At 40.3% G+C, this 25,855-nt stretch overlaps 1 protein-coding gene across 1 annotated transcript; it reads left to right on the forward strand.

Moving 5' to 3' along the window:
- Positions 1 to 13,613: 13,613 nt before the first annotated feature.
- Positions 13,614 to 14,442, forward strand: LOC127087147 (histone H2A.1-like). The gene is made up of 2 exons (XM_051028010.1): positions 13,614 to 13,952; positions 14,047 to 14,442. The coding sequence occupies exons 1-2, from the start codon at positions 13,743 to 13,745 to the stop codon at positions 14,287 to 14,289; spliced, it is 453 nt and encodes a 150-aa protein (XP_050883967.1). The 5' UTR covers positions 13,614 to 13,742; the 3' UTR covers positions 14,290 to 14,442.
- The last annotated feature ends 11,413 nt before the right edge of the window (positions 14,443 to 25,855 follow it).

Below are 25,855 nucleotides of genomic sequence, written 5' to 3' on the forward strand. Positions count from 1 at the left end.
TCTTTCGAACGCTTCAGCTAATTCTCCGTTGTACACTGCCCCACACCTGGGACACATCAAGCATTCTGTTTCGTACTTGTAGCAACGCACAATAAAACCAAGAAGGCTTTCTCCTGGCGTGGGAGACACCTTCTGTAATTGGCTTTCCTTCCTCCAGTTTCTCTCAGTCTTTGTTCGTTGCCATCTTTCATAATCCTCAGCCACCCTTCGACATATCCTGATGTTGCACCTTGGGCACAACAACATGTCAGAATTTCTTTTGTGACATCTCCAAAGGTATTCACGTAGGCTTTCGTTGGCTTTGGGATAGCCAAACTGCATCCCCTCTTGCTCCATCTTCAGACATTTCTCGACTTCCTCCATTTCTGGGGGGATGGTTGTTTTAGATCCACCATGTTGACACCTAGACTGGCGCCATCAGTGATTGAAATTTCCTCGAATTTCTTCCTCAGGCCCTCAGTAGCCTCAGTTGCTTTCCCCTTGAAACCTTCAATGGCCCTTGGTTCGACGTTAGCAACCTGTTTACCTTTGACAGAGATTCCAAAGGGAACATCGTTATTTAGGCCATCAATAGCTTGCTTTCCGTCTAGCGCATAACCTTCAGTTCCCGTTGCCTTTACAGCCTCCTTTTCCCCTACGTCAATCATGTTGATTTCGACAAGTTCAGCATAATTTGTATCAGCAATGTTGAGGGGATCAACGTCAACCTTCATCTGGTTTTTTCCTTTGTCAGCGAACTTGAGGCGGCCATCCCTAATTGCATTCTGAATAAGATCCCTGAAAAGAAAGCATTGTGAGGTTTTATGGCGTAAAAAATTGTGATATTTACAGAAGCCTCTTTTCTTTCGTTGTTCTAACGGAGGAATTTTGGTATTAGGAGGCACTATCATTTGGCCATCTTTTACTAATGAATCGAAGATCTCGTCACATTTGTTAACATCAAATGTGTAAGTCTTTTTTGGAAATCTGTCGTTCTTTTCAGTTTCGATAGGGTTCCTGCCATTCGAAGGTGTAAGTAATTTGCATGCATAAGGTTGTGCTTCTTTTAATTCAGCCAAATCTACTTCGAATTCCTCAAGACCATAAGGGTCATCAGAGATTTCAGACTCTCCATCTTCGAATTCGACATAAGCAACCCTCTCTTTCTTATTATTCTTATTCGCTCTGGCCTTTTCAGATTTTAAGCGTTTGACCTGTCGAACCCTGTCTGCTAATTGGGCCATAGGCCATATATCTTAGATGCTGGGTATCTAACTTTTTCCTGATGGAATAGTCTAAACCTCCAGCGGCCATTTCGACCAACTCGTGTTCAGGCAGTATTGTAAAGCATATAGATTTCAACAAACGGAACCTATTCAGATAATCATCTATAGGTTCGGTGAATTTTCTTTTGATACTGGCTAATTCCTTAAGACTTATCTTAGTTTGGCCCATGTAGAATTGTTCATGAAACAATCTTTCCTAATGAGGCCAAGCATCTATGGAATTTGGTGGCAAAGTTGTAAAACACATGAAGGCGTTCTTTGTTAAAGAACTGGGGAAATATTTCATTCTTAGGTTCTCACTGTTTGCCAAATCCCCTGCCTCAGTCATGTATCTGGCTATGTGTTCTACAGTGGATTCGCTAGTGTCCCCTGAGAATTTGGTGAACTTAGGGCAACCCCTTGGTAGTTCTGTTTGTAGGACATATTCTGATAAAGGAGAGGAATAATTTGGCCGTCGAAGTCTTGTATTTAGACCATTCTGGGCCATGATTCTCTCTATCATACTAGTTAAGTCATTTTCCATCATGTTTTCCCGCCTGAACCTATGAATTACTTCGTCTGTATCCTGGTCTCTATTAACCATTATCACTCTCCTAAGTTATTCTTCAGGGACTTCCCGTCGAATTGGCTGTTGTTCCAATCTCGCCCCCATGACCCTTTCGTCAGGCGCTTGCCTTGGTGGTCGAACCTGATCTATAGTTGGTTCTTCTCCCTGGATTATAACCTGGTTTGGCCTGCGTCGAACAAAAGACTGTGGGGTGCCTAGGAAATCGGCTATGCGTCCCATCTGCGCTGACAATTGTTGGTATGTTTGGGCATTGTCAGTGTTAGTCCTATTCACATTCTGTATCAGGGGAGAAAAATGGTATTCATTTTTCTGGCCAAAACTCCTACCATATCATGGTTATTGGCATCCATTTGTTGTTTAAAGGTTGACTGGTTATTCGTTGTAAGGGTAGGTAATAGGGTGGGGACTCCTTGTGATTGGATATTTCGACCTCCATGGTTCATGCCAGAGCCAGAATATATGGAAGAATTGTTTTGAAGTCCCATCATGGCAGTAGATGGCGTTCCATATGGGTATTCTCTCAAAGGCCTAAAGTTCTCGAATCCTGGTGGCCTAAGGGTTGAAATTGCAGGAATGTCTGCTACGCCTGACATAATAGGCATTGTTGTCGAATTATGCAAGGCCATGGATCCAGATGTTGGTATGGCCTGTGCACTAGGGATCTCAGTGGATATATCAATCGAATTTGCTCCGATTATGCATGTTCCCTGGGGAGGTACTTGTTCCCCTTTACTGGTTGTATTAACCATCTTTTTTGCGTTTTTTCTGTTGGTTATAGGTTGCGAATTGTTGGCTATCATACCACTTCTAAGGATCATACAACACTAATTTTTAAACCAAAAGAATAACAACAATTTTGTATTGTAAAAGTAAAGCAAACTATTGTAATTAACAATTCTTTTGACACTGTCCCACTAGGCGTGCCAATTTATTTACCAGTGATTTTTGATAAACAACCGCTAGTCTTCCAATATTATATATTTTTGGTAACTTACAGGATTGACTAGATTGATCTTAGGACATGTGTTAAAGAACTATTATTACGGTGATTTGACTCATGGTTAAGTTTGTTTCTGGTTTATGAACAACGAAATGTGTTTTGACAACATTTCTAAACGAGATTTATGACTTTATGAATAAAGAGTAAATGACGATAACTTTGTAGGAAAGCGTTTTTTAAAGATAACGAAAGTACTTGAAAAAGGTGAAGATAAATGACTTGAAGTAAATGTTTTAAGTTTTGAGAAAGTACTGGAAATGAAAACTTGGCGAAATGTAAATGCAAAGGTAAAAATGATGATAAAATACTGAAAATACGGGCAATTCGACAGAAGAAGAGACAATGAATAATTTTAATTTAAATAACTTGCATGAAATAGATAACATAAACGAAATTATGGTGTTCTTCATACATACATTTTCAGCATAAAACTATTTTCTCTCGCTCTGGTACTTTGAGTATTTTTGTGAATTTCTGAATATCTGTTTGAACACACCGAAATCTAAAACTAAGACCCCTATTTATAACAATTCGACCCTAACGGCCTCTACACAGATGACTGCCACGTTCGACAGTTTCAAGCGTTGCATGTCTCAGATGTTTCCACGTGTTGGCCTATCGAAATTGCTTCGTTTAAATTTCAAATCCTTCCCGCTTGAAGCTTCGAATCTGTCAAAACGCCTATGTCGAAGAGAACTTTGTGGAGATCCAAAATAATCTTCTAAGTCTCAGGCTTCGACAAAAAAGATTTGTTTACCCAAGAAAATAATTCAACAAATAGCTTCGACACAGCCATTTTTATTTATTCTCCAAAACGTAACACTTCCAAAGAACTTCAACTATTTGTCAAAATCTCCAGTTAACAACCTTGTGGAGAGAAGTTGTTGCCACTGCATCATATATGCTCAACAGGTGTCCGACTAAGAAGCTGAAGGAAATTGTTCCTTTAGAGAAGTGGATTGGAGATAAGCAAAGTGTGAGCCATCTGAAGGTGTTTGGTTGTGTTTGTTACAAACATGTTCCAGATACTAAGAGAAGGAAGTTGAATGACAAAAGCAAAGTTATGTTGCTTGGAGGGTACCACAATATAAGTGCTTATAAGCTCTATTGTCCTGTCACTAATGTAACACCTCAAAATTTGCCCTCCTCTCTTGGGACTAGCATTAACATATTTGCATTTCATTTTAGGACATTAGGCATTTCATGTTGCATATCATGTGGTTACATTATGCAAGCCATTCTCCCAAGTCTTGATCAGAAGATGAGGAAGTCAAAAGTGCAAGCCTAGGTTACTGACTGATCATGGCCATCTGAGGATTGGGCCGTGAATTAGGGTTTCATGATTCTCAAGGGTATTGGTCTTCATATTGATTGAATTGATACATCATCATCATGGTTGGATGTCATCAGAAGATTGAAGAAGATTCCTTGAGATTAGGGTTTTGACCACAGGTCAACCCTAATCAGTTGTATTGGGCCAATCAGGGCTGGATCAGGAGATGAGGTTTCTGATGGTTATGAGGTTCATTTTGTGATTATATGGTGATTATTGAGGCTAGGGTTTCACCCTTGAGCCATTTCAGTTGGAGATTGGGGTTCAATTTGATCTATGCATTGCCAGATTCATCTATCAGATGAAAAGTCAACTGTGGTCAACTGTACATGATCTGATGGATTTGGAGGTGGAAATGAGTTGGATACACTTCATTCATGTTGGAACAAGTGTTGAATGACATCTCAAAGCTTAAGAAGGAAGAAAATCAAGTCAGGACAAAAACTGCCAAAAATGGAAAGTGACTTGTAGCTGAAGTTTCCAAAAATGGAAAGTTTTTGACCTCAAAAACAGAAGTCCAAGGAAGCTTCAAATGAAAAATTGTTCAACATGACAGATGTAGATCTTGTTCTCACCTTTCCAAAAAGTCCAAGAACTTGAAAATCCAATGTGTGGTTTGCAAGATATGGCTCAGTGAATTTCAGAAAAGACCGTAATCAGGAGGCCATAACTACCACATACTTTGTCCAAATTGCAAGTTCTTTATATGCACAAACTCCATTTGACATGTACTTTGAGGGTGCATCATTGGATTTTCCCAAAAATGGCCAAGGCAAAAAGTCACTTTTCAACTGGACAGCTGAATTGGACCAGGGGCAAAATCGTCCAAATGTCAAAATAATTGGAATTTTTGAATGGGACTTTTTCCAACACCTCAGGAATGGCATTTGGAGTGTGTTTGAATATTCATTTCATGCATAGGCCTTTTAAATTGAGATTTGGCTTGAAAAGTGAAATGGTGAAAATTGGTCATTTTGCATACACATAGTGAATTTGAGAATGGAGCAACCAATCAGCATGGGACAAGTTCCTACAGCTCATACATGATATTTAGGGGTTGTGTGAGGTGTCAAAACAGGTGTCAATGAGCTGGCTATGGAATTGACAATTTTGCCCTTATTTGCACAATTACCATTTTCACTTAACATGCCATTTAACTAATCAAGTGGATTAAGCATGGATTAGGCTCACATATATAATCAAAATCACTTGCTAATCATAACAGAATGCACAATTACCAAGTTCAGATCTCAAAACTCTCCAAATTCTCAAGATTGCTCAAGAACACCAACACCTTCAAATCCAAGTTTCTTCACCAAACCTTGACCAATTTACACGATTCCTTTTGCATTCATCTTCTCTAATCATTATCTTGGACTGTTTTGGAAAGTTGGAGCATGAAGTGCATCGAATCGCAGCTGTCCAATATCACTCCATCCATGGTGAAATCGAAGTTTGAGCAATAGGAGCGAAATTGAAGGGAGCTGAGCTTCGCATCACCTTGCCACGAGCCTGCACTGCCACTGTTTCACCAAATTGCGCCTTGATTCCATCGGATTCGCTGCTGCCATAGCAGGTTGGTCAAAATTCGACCTCGAGCTTTCATTTAACTATTGTGTGCGTGTGGTAGAGTGTATCACGTAGATCATCATGCTGGTTTCGGAATTGAAAATGATCAATCGTAGGCGGAGAAATCTTAACTCGAAGTTTAGATCTAGAACCCTAAGTTCAACGATTCGCACGATTTAGGAAGTTTTAGTTTGATTAGAGTTGAGATTCATGTTCTACGTGTTGTAACGGTTCCAACGACTATAAGTTTGTTAGTTTTGGTTAGGATTCGTGAATTTGGTGTTCTTGAGCTCCATTGAAATTTCTGGAAATGTTGTGTGATGAAGACGATGAACAAGGCTGTTTGATCCAAATTTCCATTTGAAAATTCAAAAATGCTGTTTCCCTCCCGCGCTCAAAATAATTACAGTTATGCCACTGTGCAGTTTTAATTAATTCATTTAATTTCTAAAAAAATATTTAACACTTTAAAAAATTCATAAAAAATAGTAAAAAATTCCTAAAAATATGGAGATTTTTTCCTTGACTTTGTTGACTTGTGTAGGATTTTTTTGACCTATTGGTCAAAGTTGTGCTTGGCAAATATTTTATTTGACTTAGACTTGTTTCACATGTGTCCATTTTTGATACATTTTGGCAATTTGATCATGAAATACTCATATCATAAAATAAATGGCTGAAAATTTTTGTGGTGGTTCTTGACTCATTGAGGATTATTTATATGTAAATTTCATGAATTTTTGATACCTGGTTAGAGAGCAGCAAATTCTGGAACTTAGGTGTGACAATTTGTGTCACACCTCTTGATGTCAACTTGTTGAATTTAATTGGATGACCTATGCATGTTGGAATTGGCTGAAATTTTTCATGATGACTTGTTGACATGTTAGGATGCTTGATGAATTTTTGTAGAATTTTTCACTGTATTTTCAATTTGATCATGATTTTTCATTTCTGGTTGTTGAAATTGCAAGCTCATGTGATACATGTTGGTAGATTGATTGGGAAATCCTCATATTGTATTGTATGGCCATGAAATTTGATATGCATGAACTAGACACATTGTGTGACCTCCCTGTTTTGGTCTCATCCATTTCTTTGTTGTTTTCAATGAGATATGAATTTTTGAATTGGATGTATGCATTGATGGTGTGAATTGAAGCATGAAATTGTGTCTGTTTTTGATGAATTTCATTGACATGGTTCCATTTGCCCAATTAAGCTCAAATTTGACATGGTAGACCTTGATTGACCCCTGTTTAGGTGTATTTAATTTGAGAATTTTTGGATGTGTTTTGGCATGGCTTTGAATGCAATACTTCTGTTTGTATATTTGGTGCTTCATTTGAACCAATATGGATTGTTTTGTGCATGAATTGAACTTGATGGATGATATAAACATGAGACCAAGGATGTTTGCTCTTGTTTGATGTTAATTTGATGTTGGATGGTGGATACCTTGCTGTTTTAACTTTTTTCTTGCTTTTGGACCCTAGGCTTGGCCTAGTGGTCTAGTTACTAATATTTGCTTGATTTTTCAGGATCAAAAGCATCATGTACATGGAGAATGATACAAGTTGATTTTAATTGATGTTGTGGATGTTTGTACACTAACATAACATTGTTTTGTAGGTGTTGGAGCTTGGGCTTAAGCCTTGAGCTTGCTTTGTGTTATATTGTTTAAACTGTTTGATTGTTTGCTGTATAGTTTGTCTAATTGAGTACTGACTGAGTTTGATTGTTTCCAGGTACTTTAGTTGCTCAGTTCCTTGTGAACTATTGCTTTGCTTTGCTTTGCATAAGCAACTTGCATTGAGGTAACTTCTTAAAACTTCATGTAGTCTGGAGACCCGGCTGTTACCGGGCCGGGCAAATTGACTGAAGTCCTCCTTAAGAGGCAATGCTTGTGTATGTTTATTTTTAAGCCAAGCAGGAAAAGCCCTTCAAGTAAGGCAATTGGTGGAAGGTAGGGACAAGCAACCTGTCCCCCACTATTCAGTGAGTCTTCTCCTTGCTCCCATTACATGGTTGTAGCATTGAGATCAAAAGCCCAAGATCTTGTGCAGTGCACATTGTGTCAGAGTCATCGAGTATAGAAGGGTTCCCCTATTCTGGACCCATGCTCATTTGTCAGCTCTCCCTGGTTAGGGATAAGAGCTGTGAGGTCTGATCCTCACTTCATCCTTTCATCTGCTTCACCTTAGCCTCGTAATGGCAAGGTTAAGAGCAAACACAGCCTGTACAGACGATTGCTTAGGCAGTCAAACCTGATTGATTGAGCCCCTTGTTTGGCTATAGTGCGTGTTATGTGGATATCTGATTGACATGCTTGTTTGAGATACCTGTTCTCATTTGATGATATATGATTGTATGCTTGTGTGCTAGCTTCTTTCCTGGTTAGGTTAGTTTGCTTATGCAAGTAGGATAGAAAACCGAACTTAGGGTTAACGATGCATGACAACATTAGGCTCGAGTCTCAGCTCCCTAGTTGTGTATCTTTCCCCGGTTTCTGGTTAGCAATTTAGTCCCTTTCAGGGGAACTACATCGCCCTGATCCTTGTTCCAGACAAGGTATGTAGGCAGGTGGTCGTGCGAGACCACTCCGGGCAAACTTTTTCTTTTTTGCGTGTGTTTGCTTGTTATCTGATTGTGTGTTTTGGCTCGGATGCCGACGTAAGCCCAGGATTGGCTGTCGGGCTCCACGTTTGCCGTTTTGAGTGTGTTTTGGTTCGGATGCCGACGTAATTCCATCCAGTGGTTGTCGGGCTCCATGTTTGCCACCCTTGCTTGTTTGTGTTGTTTGTGTTGTTTGGCGTGCGTAAGCCGAACTACAGAGGCTCTGATTCTTGTTCCAGACAAGATATGTAGGCATAAGGTGCGATACCTTATCGAGCTCGTTCCTCTTAACCCCACCTGTGTTCCCCGTGTGTGTGTGTGATGTTTAGCAACCTTTTCTTTATTCTAGGACGTGGATCCCTAGGAGTACCTAGGACGTGAGGGGTGCTAATACCTTCCCCTCGCGTAACCGACTCCCGAACCTTTTCTCTCTGGTCGCGAGACCATGTCTTTCCAGGTTTCTCTGAGCGTTTCCTTTCCCTATCTTGGGATAAATAACGTTTAGTGGCGGCTCTGTGTGTTATTTCTTTTTAGCTCGCCGGTTGATTTTTCGCAGGATGCGACAACTAACAAGGTTGAATTCAATAGAGATGTCATTGTGAAGGAATTAGAAGCGTGAGATTGGAGTAAGTCTAAATCCAACTCTGGTGTAAAGTTAACCTATTAAGATGAGTCAGAATCAGAAAATGATTTTGAAGGTGACTTTGAAGGCGAGTCTGACTCTGGAGGTAAATTTGATTCTGACCCAGATTCTTATGGTGATTTAGACTCTGGTGGAGATCCAGACTTTGGGAATATTCTAGATTCTGAAGGTGGTCATGCCTCTGAAGGTGGTATTTCTGGGGTTCCAGCATCGGATGTTGTTCCAGCTTCTGAAGGATATTCTGAACATGCTCAGAGGCCACAAAGAATCAGAAGTATACCAAGAAGGTTTGTAGAGTTTGGCATGCTGCAAGATACTGAAGTAGACTATGAACCAGTTAGTATTGAAGAAGCGCTCAAGAAGAAAGTGTGGCTGAAGGTCATTAAAGAAGAACTTGAGGCTATAGAAAGAAACAAGACTTAGAAGTTGACTTAGCTTCTAAAGGACAAGAAAGCCATAAGTGTCAAATGGGTTTTCAAGGAGAAACTGAAGCCATGTAGATCAATTGGCAAACAAAAAGCAAGGTTAATAGCAATACGATTCCTATAGAAACCTGGGTTAGATAACTTTGAAGTGTTTGCTCCTGTAGCGAGACATCAAATAATCAGACTGGTGATTGCAATAGTTGTTAACATGCATTGGCCTTTGATGCATCTGGATGTGAAATCTACATTTTTGAATGGTTCATTGCAAGAAGATATATATGTGTCACAACCTCTTAGATTTGAGAAAAAGAATCAGTAAGGGATGGTGTACAAGTTACAAAAAGCATTGTATGGAGTCAAAGTTGATCGAAGAAGTACTTATGAATACTTGTTTAAGTATATGGGAAGTCCTATTTCTTGGTGCTCTAAGAAGCAACCAATTGTTGCTTTGTCAACCTGTGAAGCAGAATATATTGTAGGTGATGTGGTCGTATGCCAAGCTCTTTGACTTCTGAATTTACCGCAGGATTTGAAGATCAAGATAAACAAGCCTCTGAAGCAGATGATTGATGACAAGTTTGCAATCAATCTTGCCAAGAACCTAGTTGCATAGGACAAGCAAACATATTGATACTAAGTATCATTTTTTGAGAAGTCAGGTTCATAATAGAGTGCTAGAAGTTATGCATTGTAGCATCCAGAAGCAGCTGGCAGATGTTCTGACGAAAGTGATTAAGACTGATCAATTTCTCCAATTGAGGGATAAAATTGTTGTTATCCGTTTTGATTAGTTAAATCTTGAATTAAGGGATGACGTTTAAGGGTAATTCAATATTTTAGTATTTTGCCTACATGGTATTATTATTTGCGTGTATATAGTATTGTAGCTGTCAATAGTTGTATCCACTTAGTATTGCAGTGTAGTGTGTGTGCAACCATTTTGTTGTAACCGTTTTAACAGAGTAATGGAAGTTTGTTATTCTCTCTTCTCTCTCTTCTTCCATCTTCATCTTGTGTACCAACAGTTGTAACTAAATAACTAAAAGTTAGTTATTTAAAGTCTAACTACTTTTCAAGCTTACTTTCCATACAAGTGTAATATGTCACTTATACATTCACTCATTCAATCAATGAGATGATTCTAATCGTTCTTTCTCATCATGAATCTCGCAAACTACAATATGGTATCAAAATAAATCTTTTGATTTTCTCTTACTTCTGCTCCTTTCTGATCCCTACTATGTTCTTGTTTCACAACCTTTAACTAGTGATAATTTCAATTATTTGCACCTTGCCATATTATTGGCTCTTGATGGCAAGAAAAAAACTAATTTTGTGGACTGCACACTTCCAAAACCAAAAGATCATTGTTTTAAATCTCGTTAATGGATGTGCGACAACAATATTGTTTCTTCTTGGCTACTTAACTTGGGATGTTGGTTTGTATTTTTTAGCGGGGATCCCCATGGGGATTTCCCCGTTCAAGCCCCAAAGATGGGGAAGTTCCACCTGTGGAGGCAGGGATGGGAGAAAATTTTCCCCCGAGACTCTTATCAAGTTGTATTCTCTTTACACCTCTGATTTCATATCAAGTGTAGTTTTACCCAAATATCTTGATAGTTTATTATAGAGTCAAATGTGTCTTTCTTTAGTGCTTGAGCATTTGAAGTCTCTTGCTTGTGTGTTTGAGGATAAAAGTCTCTACTTAAGGGTTTAAGCATTGGAAGTCTCTTTCTTGTGTACCCAAGCATAAAGTTCTCTTAGTTGAGGGTTTGATCAATGGAAGTCTCTTGCTTGGTGCTTGAGCATTTGTAATTAGTTTGGTTATAGTCAAAATCCCTTGGAAGTACAAGGGGACTGGACTAATCTCAAATTGTAAGAGGAACTAGGATAACTGTTGCATGTCTTTGCTTTTACTTTCCTTGTTTCTGCTCTTATCATTCCGCTGCTATCAACTGTATAACTCTGAGTCAGATTTTGGTTCAAAATTTGATAAGGACTTTCATAAGTTAGTAACTCTGAGTCAGACTATGAATTGAGTGTTCAGAATCTAATTGAGACCAATCAGAAGCAGAAAATAAAAATCTTATAAAAGAAAAATCCAACGCAATTCAACCCTCTTCTTGTGTTTTTCTCACCTTCATCTTATTTCCTTAGGAGAAGTGGATCAACATGTCGACTTTGATTTCTCTCTGGTCGAGGAACGCATTTTCTCATATTTCCCATGATTGGGACAGAAGGGAGCACTTAGGGCAAGAAAGTTCTTAATGACGAACAATATATGAGCATTGCCCCTCTTGAGGGCTCCAACTATCCCGCCTTTATTAGGCCTTTCGTAGATATATTACTACACCAGGAGGGCCAAACATTCTCATTTAGTTGGTCTTCAGGAGTACAAGTAAATGATCAATATGTTGATCGTTACAGATGTTATATGGACACTTTACATATCTGACACTGATGGAACACTTTATGTATGAGGCAAAAACTAAGGTATATATGTTACACCTTTTATGATGTACTATCTTAGCAGATACGTCTCATGTATAAGATGATTCCAAATACATATCCCTGTTTGCTGAGTTTGAGCATCTCAACTAGGCATAAGGGTCTGTTACTTTGATGGTATTATATACTATAGTACTTGTTTAAAAGTATAAGAGTGAGTGGTATTTCGGCTATGAAGATAACTTCATGCCATAGTAATTGATGGTGGTGTATGGGTCTGTTGCGTTGACTATTGAGGATGTCATATGGATACCTTACGTAGACCATCAAGTGCATCAAGAGTTTGATGACACTACCCTTTTTTGGGTTATCTGCGATGAGGGAGTTTTGTGGCTAGATATTTACCTGAGAGGTGTATGCGCCAGTTTGAGTATGTTCAGGGCATCCCTAGACTAGTCCCAATTGTGCCATATGAGGGTATTCATAGATGGTTTAAGTCTAACATTATCAGCATCACCATCATTATTATTCAAAATTCAGTGTGGGTGTCTTATTCTAGGCAGTGTCAAGATGGTTACATATAGTGGTACTTTACAATATTACACTCTTGCATCATCCCACATGTTCAACCTGCAGACGATGTCGAACCTTTCCATGATGGAGGACCTTCATATGATGTGTCACCGCCTCCACCTGGCATGACTGACCAACAACGGGTGTAAAGGATAAAATTTATTTTTGATAACCTCATGGGTTTGGTAAACTCAGATAGTGAGATCTATACCGGGTTGTCTGAGATAACACACATTGCTCGTGGTGGACCTGAGTATATTTTATTAGTTTGTTTATTTTTTTTTTGTTCTTGACATTATTTTGATTTTGTAACGGATTATTTGTATAGTAATAAATTTTAACTTAACATTTTATTAGATGAAAATGAACATAACTTAACACAAACACTGCTTAACATAACTTAACAAGAAAATAACATGCACAAAACTTAAACAATATTGAATAACTCCAGACGTTTCAAAATCTTGATAATATCATCAAAAAATCTCGCAATTGACGAATTCACCTCAATTAGGCCATTTGTTTTATATCGTGATATATGTTCCACATAACTTTCAATTTTTCATTGACCCTCAACTCAAAGTTGTTGAACTTTATCTTTCCTTCATTATCAATTAATAGTGAACGATACTCAGTCTTAATCACCTTTTTATTATTGGTGTGGTGCATTAGATTAAACAATTTGGATTTCAGAATAATAGGAGGGGTATCCTATGTGAGCCTAAAATCAAGAGCAGTTTTCACACCATGAAGTGCACAAATGCGAGATACTAAAATTGAGGCATTGTGAAATATTTTCGATAACAACATATGGTGCCTATTTATACAATTTTTTTTAATGTCCTATAATTTTTTTTGCATTGTTAGAGAAAATTTTCTAACACATTAATAAAAAAAATAAGAAAGATATTTTTGATATTAAATTTTTTTGAATGATATAAATAAAACTTAAAGGATGTCGTAAAGAAATCTTAGAGAAAATGAATCATCTCCCATTTAAAATTGCAAGGACCCGCGCAAAACAAATTTGCAAATAGCTAAACTCAAAAAGTAAAAAGTCTACCCCACCTAATTGGATCTCATTGGTCTGTTTTATAAGTAACGGATCGCCACGTAAGTGACAGTGAGCCACCGATAAGTTATCATCCAACGGCGTTTCATTTTTTCTGTGCAAAATTCGTATAATGACCGTCATGGTATAAAACCTCGCCAACGCTTTCTCCGATAGCAACCTCACAGTCTTCCTCACTTTCTCACAACACATCGAAAATCGCTTGAAGAATCTAGTTTTCGAACTTCAAAATGGACGCAAGCACAAAGGTGAAGAAGGGAGCAGGAGGAAGGAAAGGAGGAGGACCAAGGAAGAAAGCCGTGACCAGATCTGTCAGAGCCGGACTTCAATTTCCAGTCGGAAGAATCGGTCGATTCTTGAAGAAAGGTAGATATGCTCAGCGTGTTGGTACCGGTGCTCCCGTTTACCTGGCTGCCGTTCTCGAATATCTTGCTGCTGAGGTAAGTTGATTAACTTCAGTTTTGTAATAGAATGGATTGATAATTTGAATTTTGAAACCTAATTTTGATAAATTGAAATTTGGTGTTTGTGAAGGTTCTTGAGTTGGCTGGAAATGCAGCACGTGACAACAAGAAGAAAAGTATCAGTCCAAGGCATTTGTTGTTAGCTGTGAGGAATGATGAAGAGCTTGGAAAATTGCTTGCTGGTGTTACCATTGCTCGTGGTGGTGTTCTACCTAACATCAACCCAGTGCTTTTGCCAAAGAGGAATGAAAATGCTGCTTCCAGTACTCCTAAGTCTCCATCAAAGGCCAAGAAATCTCCAAAGAAGGCTTAGATAGATGGCTTTAGATTTTAGGTTTTGTTTGTTAGTTTTGGTTTTTCGTTGATATCTAAAATTAGGCGCCTCTGATGTTGATATCTAAAATTTGAATGTGTCTGTATGCCATGAGGAGTTTAATTCATTAATGAAAATAGTTTGTTTTCTACAGTTCATATTTTTAAGAAGTTCATCAGTTTTTTTGCAAGCTCTAATTTACAACACCACATTAAAAGCAAAACAGAATAAAACTCCAAATAAGAGCTCCAATTTACACCAGCAGGTAGCAGCAACCTCAGATGCAATTCTAATTTAGTGAAAACATAAAATGTACTCTACCATCAACTACTTAACACATGATGGGCTCCAAAACAATCAAATGCAGAATTAGCATCTTCAACCTACAACTCCTTGTATGGTACATTTACCGGATTTTCGATCTTGAATGATAAGGCAGCCACACTTTAACCGAGTGACAAATAGTAATCTAGAACCAACCAGAACACACGACAACAATTGAAAAGGATTGTGATGAACCTAGTCCTTGGAAACACCTCGACAGTCTCATCCCGAACAAACATTTTTATGCTATCGGACCTAAGAGACTTGTGTCAAACACACGTCCACAATTGCCAACATATTATGAAGACTAGTTTGGATAACACGCTAATCCTCACGATCGTTAATGACACCGACGCCAAGCATGGAATTCTCAATATGTTGCGCAGGTTTCCTTATTAATGACAAAACCAGTGCCTCGCGCTGAACCAATCCATACCCGAGTTGTGAATTTCCAGAACAAAATATTGCAAGTCTTTCTGATTCCAGACTAAGCTTGTTGAAGACCTTATTTACGTGTTAGAAAAATATATTATTTTTGGTTTTATTATTATCATTAATATTGTCTTTATTTTTTATTTTAAAAAAAATCAATTGTAATAATTATATCTTCAATATATAAACCAACTTAAAGTTGAGGAATACATCATAACAATTTTTATCTATTTTTTTCAATATGATATCAAGACCATTGAGTTAAGGGTTACCGTAAAGCTTTCCACAACTAGTGGGGTTCAGGGCGTAGGTCCGAATTTTTTTCCTGTTCGACCCGCTTTCTTACCCGGCCTGATTCACATATCCGTTTAGCCTCCTATGACTAATAACAAAAACAGGTGGTCTTCCCCATGATAGGCCTACACCGGATCTAACCATGCCGAGGGAAGAAGGTCATACAAAGTTCATTGGTGTGATCACTGCAAGCGTGAATGACATACATATGAAACTTGTTAGAAGTTCAAAGACAAACCTCCTAACTGGAAGAAGAAAAGTGATCGTACATTTTGTCGCATCCTGCGAAAAAACAACCGGCGAGACTCGAAAATAAAACACACACAGAGCCGCCACTAAACGTTATTTATCCCAAGATAGGGAAAGGAAACGCTCAGAGAAACCTGGAAAGACATGGTCTCGCGACCAGAGAGAAAAGGTTCGGGAGTCGGTTACGCGAGGGGAAGGTATTAGCACCCCTCACGTCCTAGGTACTCCTAGGGATCCACGTCCTAGAATAAAGAAAAGGTTGCTAAACATCACACACACACACGGGGAACGCAGGTGGGATCAAGAGGAACGGGCTCGATAAGGTATCGCACCTTATGCCTACATATCTTGTCTGGAACAAGAATCAGAGCCACTGTAGTTCGGCTTACGCACGCCAAACAACACAAAACATACAAACAAGCAAGGGTGGCAAACATGGAGCCCGACAACCACTGGATGGAATTACGTCGGCATCCGAACCAAAATATGTACAAAACGGCAAACGTGGAGCCCGACTGCCAATCACTGGGCTTACGTCGGCATCCGAGCCAAAACACACAATCAGATAACAAGTTAACGCACACAAAAAAGAAAAAGGTTGCCCGGAGTGGTCTCGCACGACCACCTGCCTACATACCTCGTCTGGCACGAGGATCAGGGCGATGTAGTTCCCCTGAAAGGGACTAAATTGCTAACCAGAAACCGGGGAAAGATACACAACTAGGGAGCTGAGACTCGAGCCTAATGTTGTCATGCATCGTTAACCCTAAGTTCGGTTTTCTATCCTACTTGCATAAGCAAACTAACCTAACCAGGAAAGAAGCTAGCACACAAGCATACAATCATATATCATCAAATGAGAACAGGTATCTCAAACAAGCATGTCAATCAGATATCCACATAACACGCACTATAGCCAAACAAGGGGCTCAATCAATCAGGTTTGACTGCCTAAGCAATCGTCTGTACAGGCTGTGTTTGCTCTTAACCTTGCCATTACGAGGCTAAGGTGAAGCAGATGAAAGGATGAAGTGAGGATCAGACCTCACAGCTCATATCCCTAACCAGGGAGAGCTGACAAATGAGCATGGGTCCAGAATGGGGGAACCCTTCTATGCTCGATGACTCTGACTCAACGTGCACTGCACAGATCTTGGGCTTTTGATCTCAATGCTACAACCATGTAATGGGAGCAAGGAGAAGACTCAACTGAATAGTGGGGGACAGGTTGCTTGTCCCTACCTTCCACCAATTGCCTTACTTGAAGGGCTTTTCCTGCTTGGCTTAAAAATAAACATACACAAGCATTGCCTCTTAAGGAGGACTTCAGACAATTTGCCCGGCCCGGTAACAGCCGGGTCTCCAGACTACATGAAGTTTTAAGAAGTTACCTCAATGCAAATTGCTTATGCAAAGCAAAGCAAAGCAATAGTTCACAAGGAACTGAGCAACTAAAGTACCTGGAAACAATCAAACTCAGTCAGTATTCAATCAGACAAACTATACAGCAAGAAGCAGTTTAAACAATACAACACAAAGCAAGCTCAAGGCTTAAGCCCAAGCTCCAACACCTACAAAACAATGCTATGTTAATATACAAACATCAACAACATCAATCAAAATTGGATTTGGATCATTCTCCATGTACATTGCTTTTTTGATCCTGAAAAATCAAGCAAATATTAGCAACTAGACCACTAGGCCAAGCCTAGGGTCCAAAAGCAAGAAAAAAGTTAAAACAGCAAGGTATTCATTAACCAACATCAAATTAACATCAAACACAAGCAAACATCATTGGTCTCATGTTTATATCATCCACCAAGCTCATGTTATGCACAAAACAATCCATATTGGTTCAAATGAAGCACCAAACATACAAACAGAATTATTGCATTCAAATCCATACCAAAACACATCCAAAAATTCTCAAATTAAATACACCTAAACAGGGGTCTATCAAGGTCTACCATGTCAAATTTGAGCTCAATTGGGCAAATGGAACCATGTCAATGAAAATCAACAAAAACAGACACCATTTCATGCTTCAATTCATACCATCAATGCATACATCCACTTCAAAAATTCATATCTCATTGAAAACAAAAAAGAAATGGATGAGACCAAAACAAGGAGGTCCTAAAATGTGTCTAGTTCATGCATATCAAATTTCATGGCCATACAATACCATATGAGGATTTCACATCAAAATTACAAACCTATGTCATATGAGCTTGCACAAATGATCTCCAGAAATGAAAAATCATGATCAAATAGAAAATGCAGTGAAAAATTCTACAAAAATTCATACAACATCACAACATGCCAACCAATCATCATGCAAAATTTCATTTTATTTCAACATGTATAGGTCACTCAAAAAAATCCTGCAAGTTGACATAATGAGGTGTGACACAAATTGTCACACCTAAGTTCCAGAATTTGCTGCTCTCTAACCAGGTATCCAAAATTCACGAAATTTACATATAAATAATCCTCAATGAGTCAAGAACCACCACAAAAATTTTCAAGAATTTATTCTACATTATGAGCATTTCATGATCAAATTACAAACATGTATCAAAAATGGACATACATCGGAAAACCCTAGGTCAAATAAAATATTCCCCAAGCACAACTTTGACCAATAGGTCAAAAAAAACCTACACTCACCAAGGAAGCTATAGAAAAAATTTCCATATTTTCAAATGCATAGAAAAAATTTCAAAACTCAGTGGCATAAAGAAGCGCCGGCGGGAAACACTGTTTTCGAATTTTCAAATCATTTTTTGGATCAAACAGCCTTTCTATCATCACTTTCAACTCAGAAATTTCCAGAAAATGAGAAAAACGATGAACATCAAAAGTTAACGAAAATGGACATGGCCATATCCGTTCGAACCGTCTCTTCAAGAGGAACATGAATATCATGCTATTACATCCTAAAAGTTCCTAAATCTCTCGAATCGACTCACTTAGGGTTTGTGTTCATACTTTCAATTCAAGATTTCTCCCTACTCAGTTCACTATTTCATAAACCACAAGCATATTCGTGACCTACGTGACTAGCACTTTCAAACGCATATGAACAATCAAAGAAACATGAGATTCGAAAAACCTTCAAACCTGGATATGGCAGTGTAATTCGCGCGCTTTTAGAGCTCAATTCATGAAAACAGCAATAGTAGAGGGATATAGAAGGTGATTGGAGATGCTAGCTTCAATTGCCATGGCTTCCATTGCTTGAAATCATCATTTCACCATGGATGCTCTTGAAAATGCAGTCACGATTCCATCCTTCTCCACCTTCGAATTCCAAAAACAGTCCAAGGTAATGATGCAAGGAGTCCAAATCAAAAAGAATCACGAAAAATGGTTGAGAATTGATGAAGAATTTTTGAGATTGAAAGTGTTGTGTTCTTGATGAAAATGGAGAGAATGAAGAGTTTCTAGATCCAATCTTGGAGAATGTGTTTTTCTGTTATGATTAGAATGTGTTTAGGTTTATATATGTGAGCTTAATCATTCCTTAATCATGTAATTAGCCAAATTGGAATTGTTAGTGAAAATGTGAAATTTCAAGTGAGGGCAAAAATGGAATTTCCATAGGACAGCTCATGCCAGCTCACAATTGGTTTCAACATGTCCAAAACACCATATGTGAAGTGTAGAAACAATTCCCATTGCAATTGGTCATGTATTTCTCAAACTCACCATGTATTTGCAAAATGTCCATTTTTGTCATTTCCATTTTTCATGCCAAAACTCAAACCATGTGCATTAACCATGAAATGAATATTCAAACACACTTAAAATGCCATTCCTGAGGTGTTGGAAAAAGTCCCATTCAAAAATTCCCAATATTTTGACATTTGGACAATTTTGCCCCTGGTCCAATTCAGCTGTCCAGTTGAAAAGTGACTTTTTGCCTGGGCCATTTTTGGGAAATTCCAATGATGCACCCTCAAAGTACATGTCAAATGGAGTTTGTGCATATAAAGAACTTGCAATTTGGACAAACCATGTGGAAGTTATGGCCTCCTGATTACGGTCTTTTCTGAAATTCACTGAGCCATATCTTGCAAACCGTACATTGGATTTTCAAGTTCTTGGACTTTTTGGAAAGGTGAGAACAAGATCTACATCTGTCATGTTGAACAATTTTTCATTTGAAGCTTCCTTGGACTTCTGTTTTTGAGGTCAAAAACTTTCCATTTTGGGAAACTTCAATTACAAGTCACTTTCTATTTTTGGCAGTTTTTGTCCTGACTTGATTTTCTTCATTCTTAAGCTTTGAGATGTCATTCAACACTTGTTCCAACATGAATGAAGTGTATCCAACTCATTTCCACCTCCAAATTCATCAGATCATGTACAGTTGACCACAGTTGACTTTTCATCTGATAGATGAATCTGGCAATGCATAGATCAAACTGAGCCCCAATCTTCAACTGAAATAGCTCAAGGGTGCAACCCTAGCCTCAATAATCACCATTTAATCACAAAATGAACCTCAAAACCATCATAGACCCCATCTCTTGATCCAACCCTGATTGGCCCAATGCAACTGATTAGGGTTGACCAGTGGTCAAAACCCTAATCTCAAGGAATCTTCTTCAATCTCCTGATGACATCCAACCATGATGATGATGATGTATCACTTCAATCAAGATGAAGATCAATACCCTTGAGAATCATAAAACCCTAATTCACAGCCCAATCCTCAGATGGCCCATGATCAATCAGTAAAACCCTGGCTTGCACCTTCTGACTTCCTATCTCCTGATCAAGACTTGGGAAGATAGTTTGCACACTGTAACCACATGATATGCAATATGAAATGCCTAAAATCCTAAGATGATATGCAAATATGTTAATGCTAGTCCCAAGAGAGGAGGGCAAATTTTGAGGTGTTACAGCTGCCCCTATTCAATCCACTGTGAACCTGTCGATACGAAATAGCCTCGGCTTTCGGATGATCAGGATGAAGAGTGATTGAATACCAAGAACACACGAACAATTTGCACTCTGATGGGATAATAATTAACAACGCCTGTCAGCATCGGCGAAGAAACATTCTCTGAACAAAAAATCCGTCTGGAACGGAGAAAGCCGGTCTGAATACCGAAACAGAACTGTCGACCCGGATACCAAAATAAATGGTAACTCAGGGATAACCATGGTCTGATCACCACACATCCACTCGGGATTCTCATTCTTTCTTTCCTTATTGTTATATTTTTTGCTTTTCTTGAACCCCGGAACTTCTTTTCTCCTTCTTGGTCTGAAAACCACTTCGGTCTGAATACCACCTCGGTCTGAATACCGGAAAACTGGCCTGAATGCCACAAGTACATCGACCTGATCGTCGGAAACTTCTTCGGTCTGAACACCGGAAAATCGGCCTGAACGCCACTTCGGTCTGAATACCGCCTCGGTCTGAATACCGGAAAACTGGCCTGAATGCCATAAGTACATCGACCTGATCGTCGGAAACTTCTTCGATCTGAGAATCGGAAATTGGCCTGAACGCCACTTCGGTCTGAATACCGCCTCGGTCTGAATACCGGAAAATTGGCCTGAATGCCATAAGTACATCGACCTGATCGTCGGAAACTTCTTCGGTCTGAACACCGGAAAATCGGCCTGAACGCCACTTCGGTCTGAATACCGCCTCGGTCTGAATACCGGAAAACTGGCCTGAATGCCACAAGTACATCGACCTGATCGTCGGAAACTTCTTCGATCTGAGAATCGGAAATTGGCCTGAACGCCACTTCGGTCTGAATACCGCCTCGGTCTGAATACCGGAAAATTGGCCTGAATGCCATAAGTACATCGACCTGATCGTCGGAAACTTCTTCGATCTGAGAATCGGAAATTGGCCTGAACGCCACTTCGGTCTGAATACCGCCTCAGTCAGAATACCGGAAAATTGGCCTGAATGCCATAAGTACATCGACCTGATCGTCGGAAACTTCTTCGATCTGAGAATCGGAAATTGGCCTGAACGCCACTTCGGTCTGAATACCGCCTCGGTCTGAATACCGGAAAACTGGCCTGAATGCCATAAGTACATCGACCTGATCGTCGGAAACTTCTTCGATCTGAGAATCGGAAATTGGCCTGAACGCCACTTCGGTCTGAATACCGCCTCGGTCTGAATACCGGAAAACTGGCCTGAATGCCATAAGTACATCGACCTGATCGTCGGAAACTTCTTCGATCTGAGAATCGGAAAATCGGCCTGAACGCCACTTCGGTCTGAATACCGCCTCGGTCTGAATACCGGAAAACTGGCCTGAATGCCATAAGTACATCGACCTGATCGTCGGAAACTTCTTCGATCTGAGAATCGGAAATTGGCCTGAACGCCACTTCGGTCTGAATACCGCCTCGGTCTGAATACCGGAAAACTGGCCTGAATGCCACAAGTACATCGACCTGATCGTCGGAAACTTCTTCGGTCTGAACACCGGAAAATCGGCCTGAACGCCACTTCGGTCTGAATACCGCCTCGGTCTGAATACCGGAAAACTGGCCTGAATGCCATAAGTACATCGACCTGATCGTCGGAAACTTCTTCGATCTGAGAATCGGAAATTGGCCTGAACGCCACTTCGGTCTGAATACCGCCTCGGTCTGAATACCGGAAAACTGGCCTGAATGCCATAAGTACATCGACCTGATCGTCGGAAACTTCTTCGATCTGAGAATCGGAAATTGGCCTGAACGCCACTTCGGTCTGAATACCGCCTCGGTCTGAATACCGGAAAATTGGCCTGAATGCCATAAGTACATCGACCTGATCGTCGGAAACTTCTTCGATCTGAGAATCGGAAATTGGCCTGAACGCCACTGATCCCCAATCATTGCATTTGAACCCCGGAATCGCGCTGATCGCGTAACGTCCTCTGATTTTATTTCCATCTCTGTCCGACGGAAAAACTCATCCAGTATCGTACTACTGGGGTACAACAAATCTCAAGCGGTAACCACGGCCCGAGTAACTGATACTTGCAATACTGATGATTTTCCAACTAGTGAAACCACTCCTCAAACGGTAATCACGGCTCGAGTAGCATCTTCACCCACTGGCAGAACCATATCTCAAACGGTAACCATGGCTTGAGACTAGCCTATGCTTGCAATGATGCATGATTGATTTTTCTGCGTAATGCTCCATAATTATGGAAATGCTACGCGATTTATTATTTTCCTATGCAATATGCCATGTCATTTTTTCATGATGAATGCATAAAAATAAAAACATCCCCCTCAAGGGATTCTTCTGGGGAACACGAGACTCTCTGCTGAGGAACTCGTCACCGCTCCAATTCCACCCTGCTGGGGAATAACTGCTGCTGGGAATAAGGCAACCCTTGTTGGGAAGAACCTCTTTCGCACCCAATCCACTCGAGAAACTGCTGGGGATAAGCACCCACCAACACTCTGTGGGGATACAACAGTCTTTGACTTGCTGGGGATAGCAATCCTGACTCCGCCTCGGGAAAACCCTCACAGATACCCGCTGACTTCACTGGGGAAATACTCACAGATACTCTGCTAGGGGAATAGCAACCTCCAGGCTCCACTGGGGAAACATCCATACATCACCTGCTGGGGATAACCATCCCGACCCTGCTAAGGAACCGCATACCATTCCGCTGGGGACAACCCACGCAATCCATAGGTAGAATCATCTCAGCTGGGGGATGCAAAAATTTGTCCACTACGGGAACTTGTTCAATCCACTGGTAGGATGAACACTGTTGGAGATATATTTCTTTGAAAAAGACCCGCTCCACTCGGGGAATAACAACCTTCTGACCTGGCTGCTGAGGAAACACCGTTGTAAATCTGCCTGGGTATAACCATACTGACTCGGCTGAGGAGCTAGTCCCCGGATTCTGCTTAGGGACTTAGCTGGAAAATGAGAATTCCCAGACTCATCTGGACCTTTTCTGCTCCATCATCTTGTATTCCAAGCCGCTCCGTGCTCGACGAGAACGTACTCCTGGGATTTATACAGAAATCTCAATTTTCCGACTTTGAAGAGTCTTCTTGGTTAATTCCAAAGGTCGTCGGACGTCCCTCCGTCGTCTCTTCGTCACCCTTCTTCGTCCCGGACCGAACTCTGCGGGGAATTCCTACAGACTTTCAAATCTTCTGACTTTGAAGAGTCTTCTTGATTATCATCAAGGATCGTCGTACGCCTCAACGCCTTCGTCATCTTTCATACACTCGTCCCTGACCGGACTCTCTGGGGATTTCTCTTGCCAAAGCTTCCACATCACAACCTGCAAGTGAGTGAAAAGTATCTAACAGTTCCTGCAAAACAGATCGTTAGATAAAACCGTGCCCCAGGCGTGTCAAGATTTCAACACTTGGGTCACTCAACCTTCCAAATAAGATTTCAAGCTTTCAAGCTTATAAACATGCATTGGAAGGGACCTGTATGTATTAAAATGCAACATTCTTTATCAAAAATATCTGGATGTTTTTGCAATCAAAGCGGTAATGAAAAACAAAAACAAAATTATTTGACTGAATATGCATTTTATTGATCGGCAAAGTGTGTGGCTCAAATTGAGCAATACAAAGGAAGCAATTCCTGAAAAGAGGTAATTGCGCTCAAAAGGAAAAATCTATCCTAATGGCAATGTGAAACCCGTAATCTCATCGAGTTCCAACTCGGTTACACCCCATATGTCCTCAGACTCTCCATGCTTTCTGCCTTCTGAACAAGACAATTCTGACTGATCCCTACCGGGTATTATCCATGATGCTTTAAACCAAAGCGCAAACTATCATGCTAGGACGCAGTTGTTCGTTTCAATCCCTCTTTTGCCTGGACCGCCCTTTCGGGTTTTCAGTCCACCGGGATACCCATTTTTGCCCAAGTCGCCTTTTCGGGTTTTCGACTTGTCGGGTGTACAATTTTTCATTTATATCCCTAATTTTTGCCCGAACCTTTCTTCTGTTTTTGGTTCGCCGGGATGCCCATTTTTGCCTGGACTATTTTATTCTTTTCGTCCAGCGGGTCTCTTTTACACGAAGTATTTTTTAACTGCGTCCGCATTCACATGGGATGGAAAATCCTCACCATCCATGGTCGTTAACCACAAGGCTCCGCCAGAGAAAACCTTCTTGACCATGCTGGGGATTCATGACTGAGTGTCCGTTTGCCCCTTCGATCGTTTTGAGGAGGAAGGATCCTTTTCAGCACCATATCACCTACGTGATATACTCGAGGTCGCACCTTCTTGTCAAAAGCACGCTTCATCCGCTGCTGGTATAACTTCCCATGACGGATGGCTGCCAGCCTCATTTCTTCAATCAATCTCTCTGAGTGAGAAAGGCGTGTGCCCCAGCAGATGTACGTACCACGGTACGGTACCCAGGACACCAGCTTCGTACTTGGTCACCATTGTTGATGCATTCCATCGTGCCCCGGGCAGCACCAACTCATTCACCTTATCCTCCCCATCAGACATCAGAACCCGTTCGGATTCAGGGTCAGGCCCCTCCTCCGGGATCGGCTACTCTCAATCTTTCGATTGGAGCACCTCGAGATGTCCTCATCAGGGAACTCAAACTTCATCAGTTGATAATCCTCCATGGGTTGCGGAGCGATGTAATCAGACAATACACCCCTTGATCGCTTTCTGAGAGTATCCCAAATCAATCAACATTCTTTTGCTCTCCCGCAACCCGTCCGGTCGATGCTGGCTTCTCAAACACATACTCGATCGGATCCATCTCGGAAATCCACAAAGTGGCATGAATCAGCATATACTGTCTCAGTCGGCGAGCAGCCTATGCCAAAGTACATCAAGTTTTCTCGAGCAGTGAATGTACTGTTTCACAGTCGATAAACTTTTTGCCAAGGTAAATTGCATGCTCTTTTCGACAAGACGCGTCATGCTGATCCAATACACCTCGTAGACCCCTCGAAGGCTGTCAAGTACAGATTAACAGTCTCTTTCCATAGGAGGCATCAGAGTCAGAGGTTCCTGCAACTTTTCCTTTTATTTTTTCAACGCCCCTTGGCAATCATTATTTCGCCTGACCGTTCGATTTTTTTTTCAACATCCTGAATATAGGTTCGCATGTGGCTGTTTAGATGAGATGTGAACCATGACAGGTAGTTCAATCTTTCTAAGAAACCACGAACCTCTTTTTCTGTTTTTCCTCGGTTCAGGCGTTCCTCTCTTTTTTTTTTTTTTTTTTTTTTTTTTTTTTTTTTTTTTTTTAAGCAGGAGCAACC

This window comes from Lathyrus oleraceus, chromosome 5, assembly GCF_024323335.1.
Source record: "Lathyrus oleraceus cultivar Zhongwan6 chromosome 5, CAAS_Psat_ZW6_1.0, whole genome shotgun sequence".
Lineage (NCBI taxonomy): Eukaryota > Viridiplantae > Streptophyta > Magnoliopsida > Fabales > Fabaceae > Lathyrus > Lathyrus oleraceus.

What these genes read in the sequence shown, in the direction of transcription:
- LOC127087147 (XM_051028010.1), top strand. Translation starts at nt 13,743, where the DNA reads ATGGACGCAAGCACAAAGGTGAAGAAGGGAGCAGGAGGAAGGAAAGGA. An exon ending in TCGAATATCTTGCTGCTGAG is followed by an intron (nt 13,953 to 14,046) that starts GTAAGTTGATTA and finishes GTGTTTGTGAAG; the next exon opens with GTTCTTGAGTTGGCTGGAAA.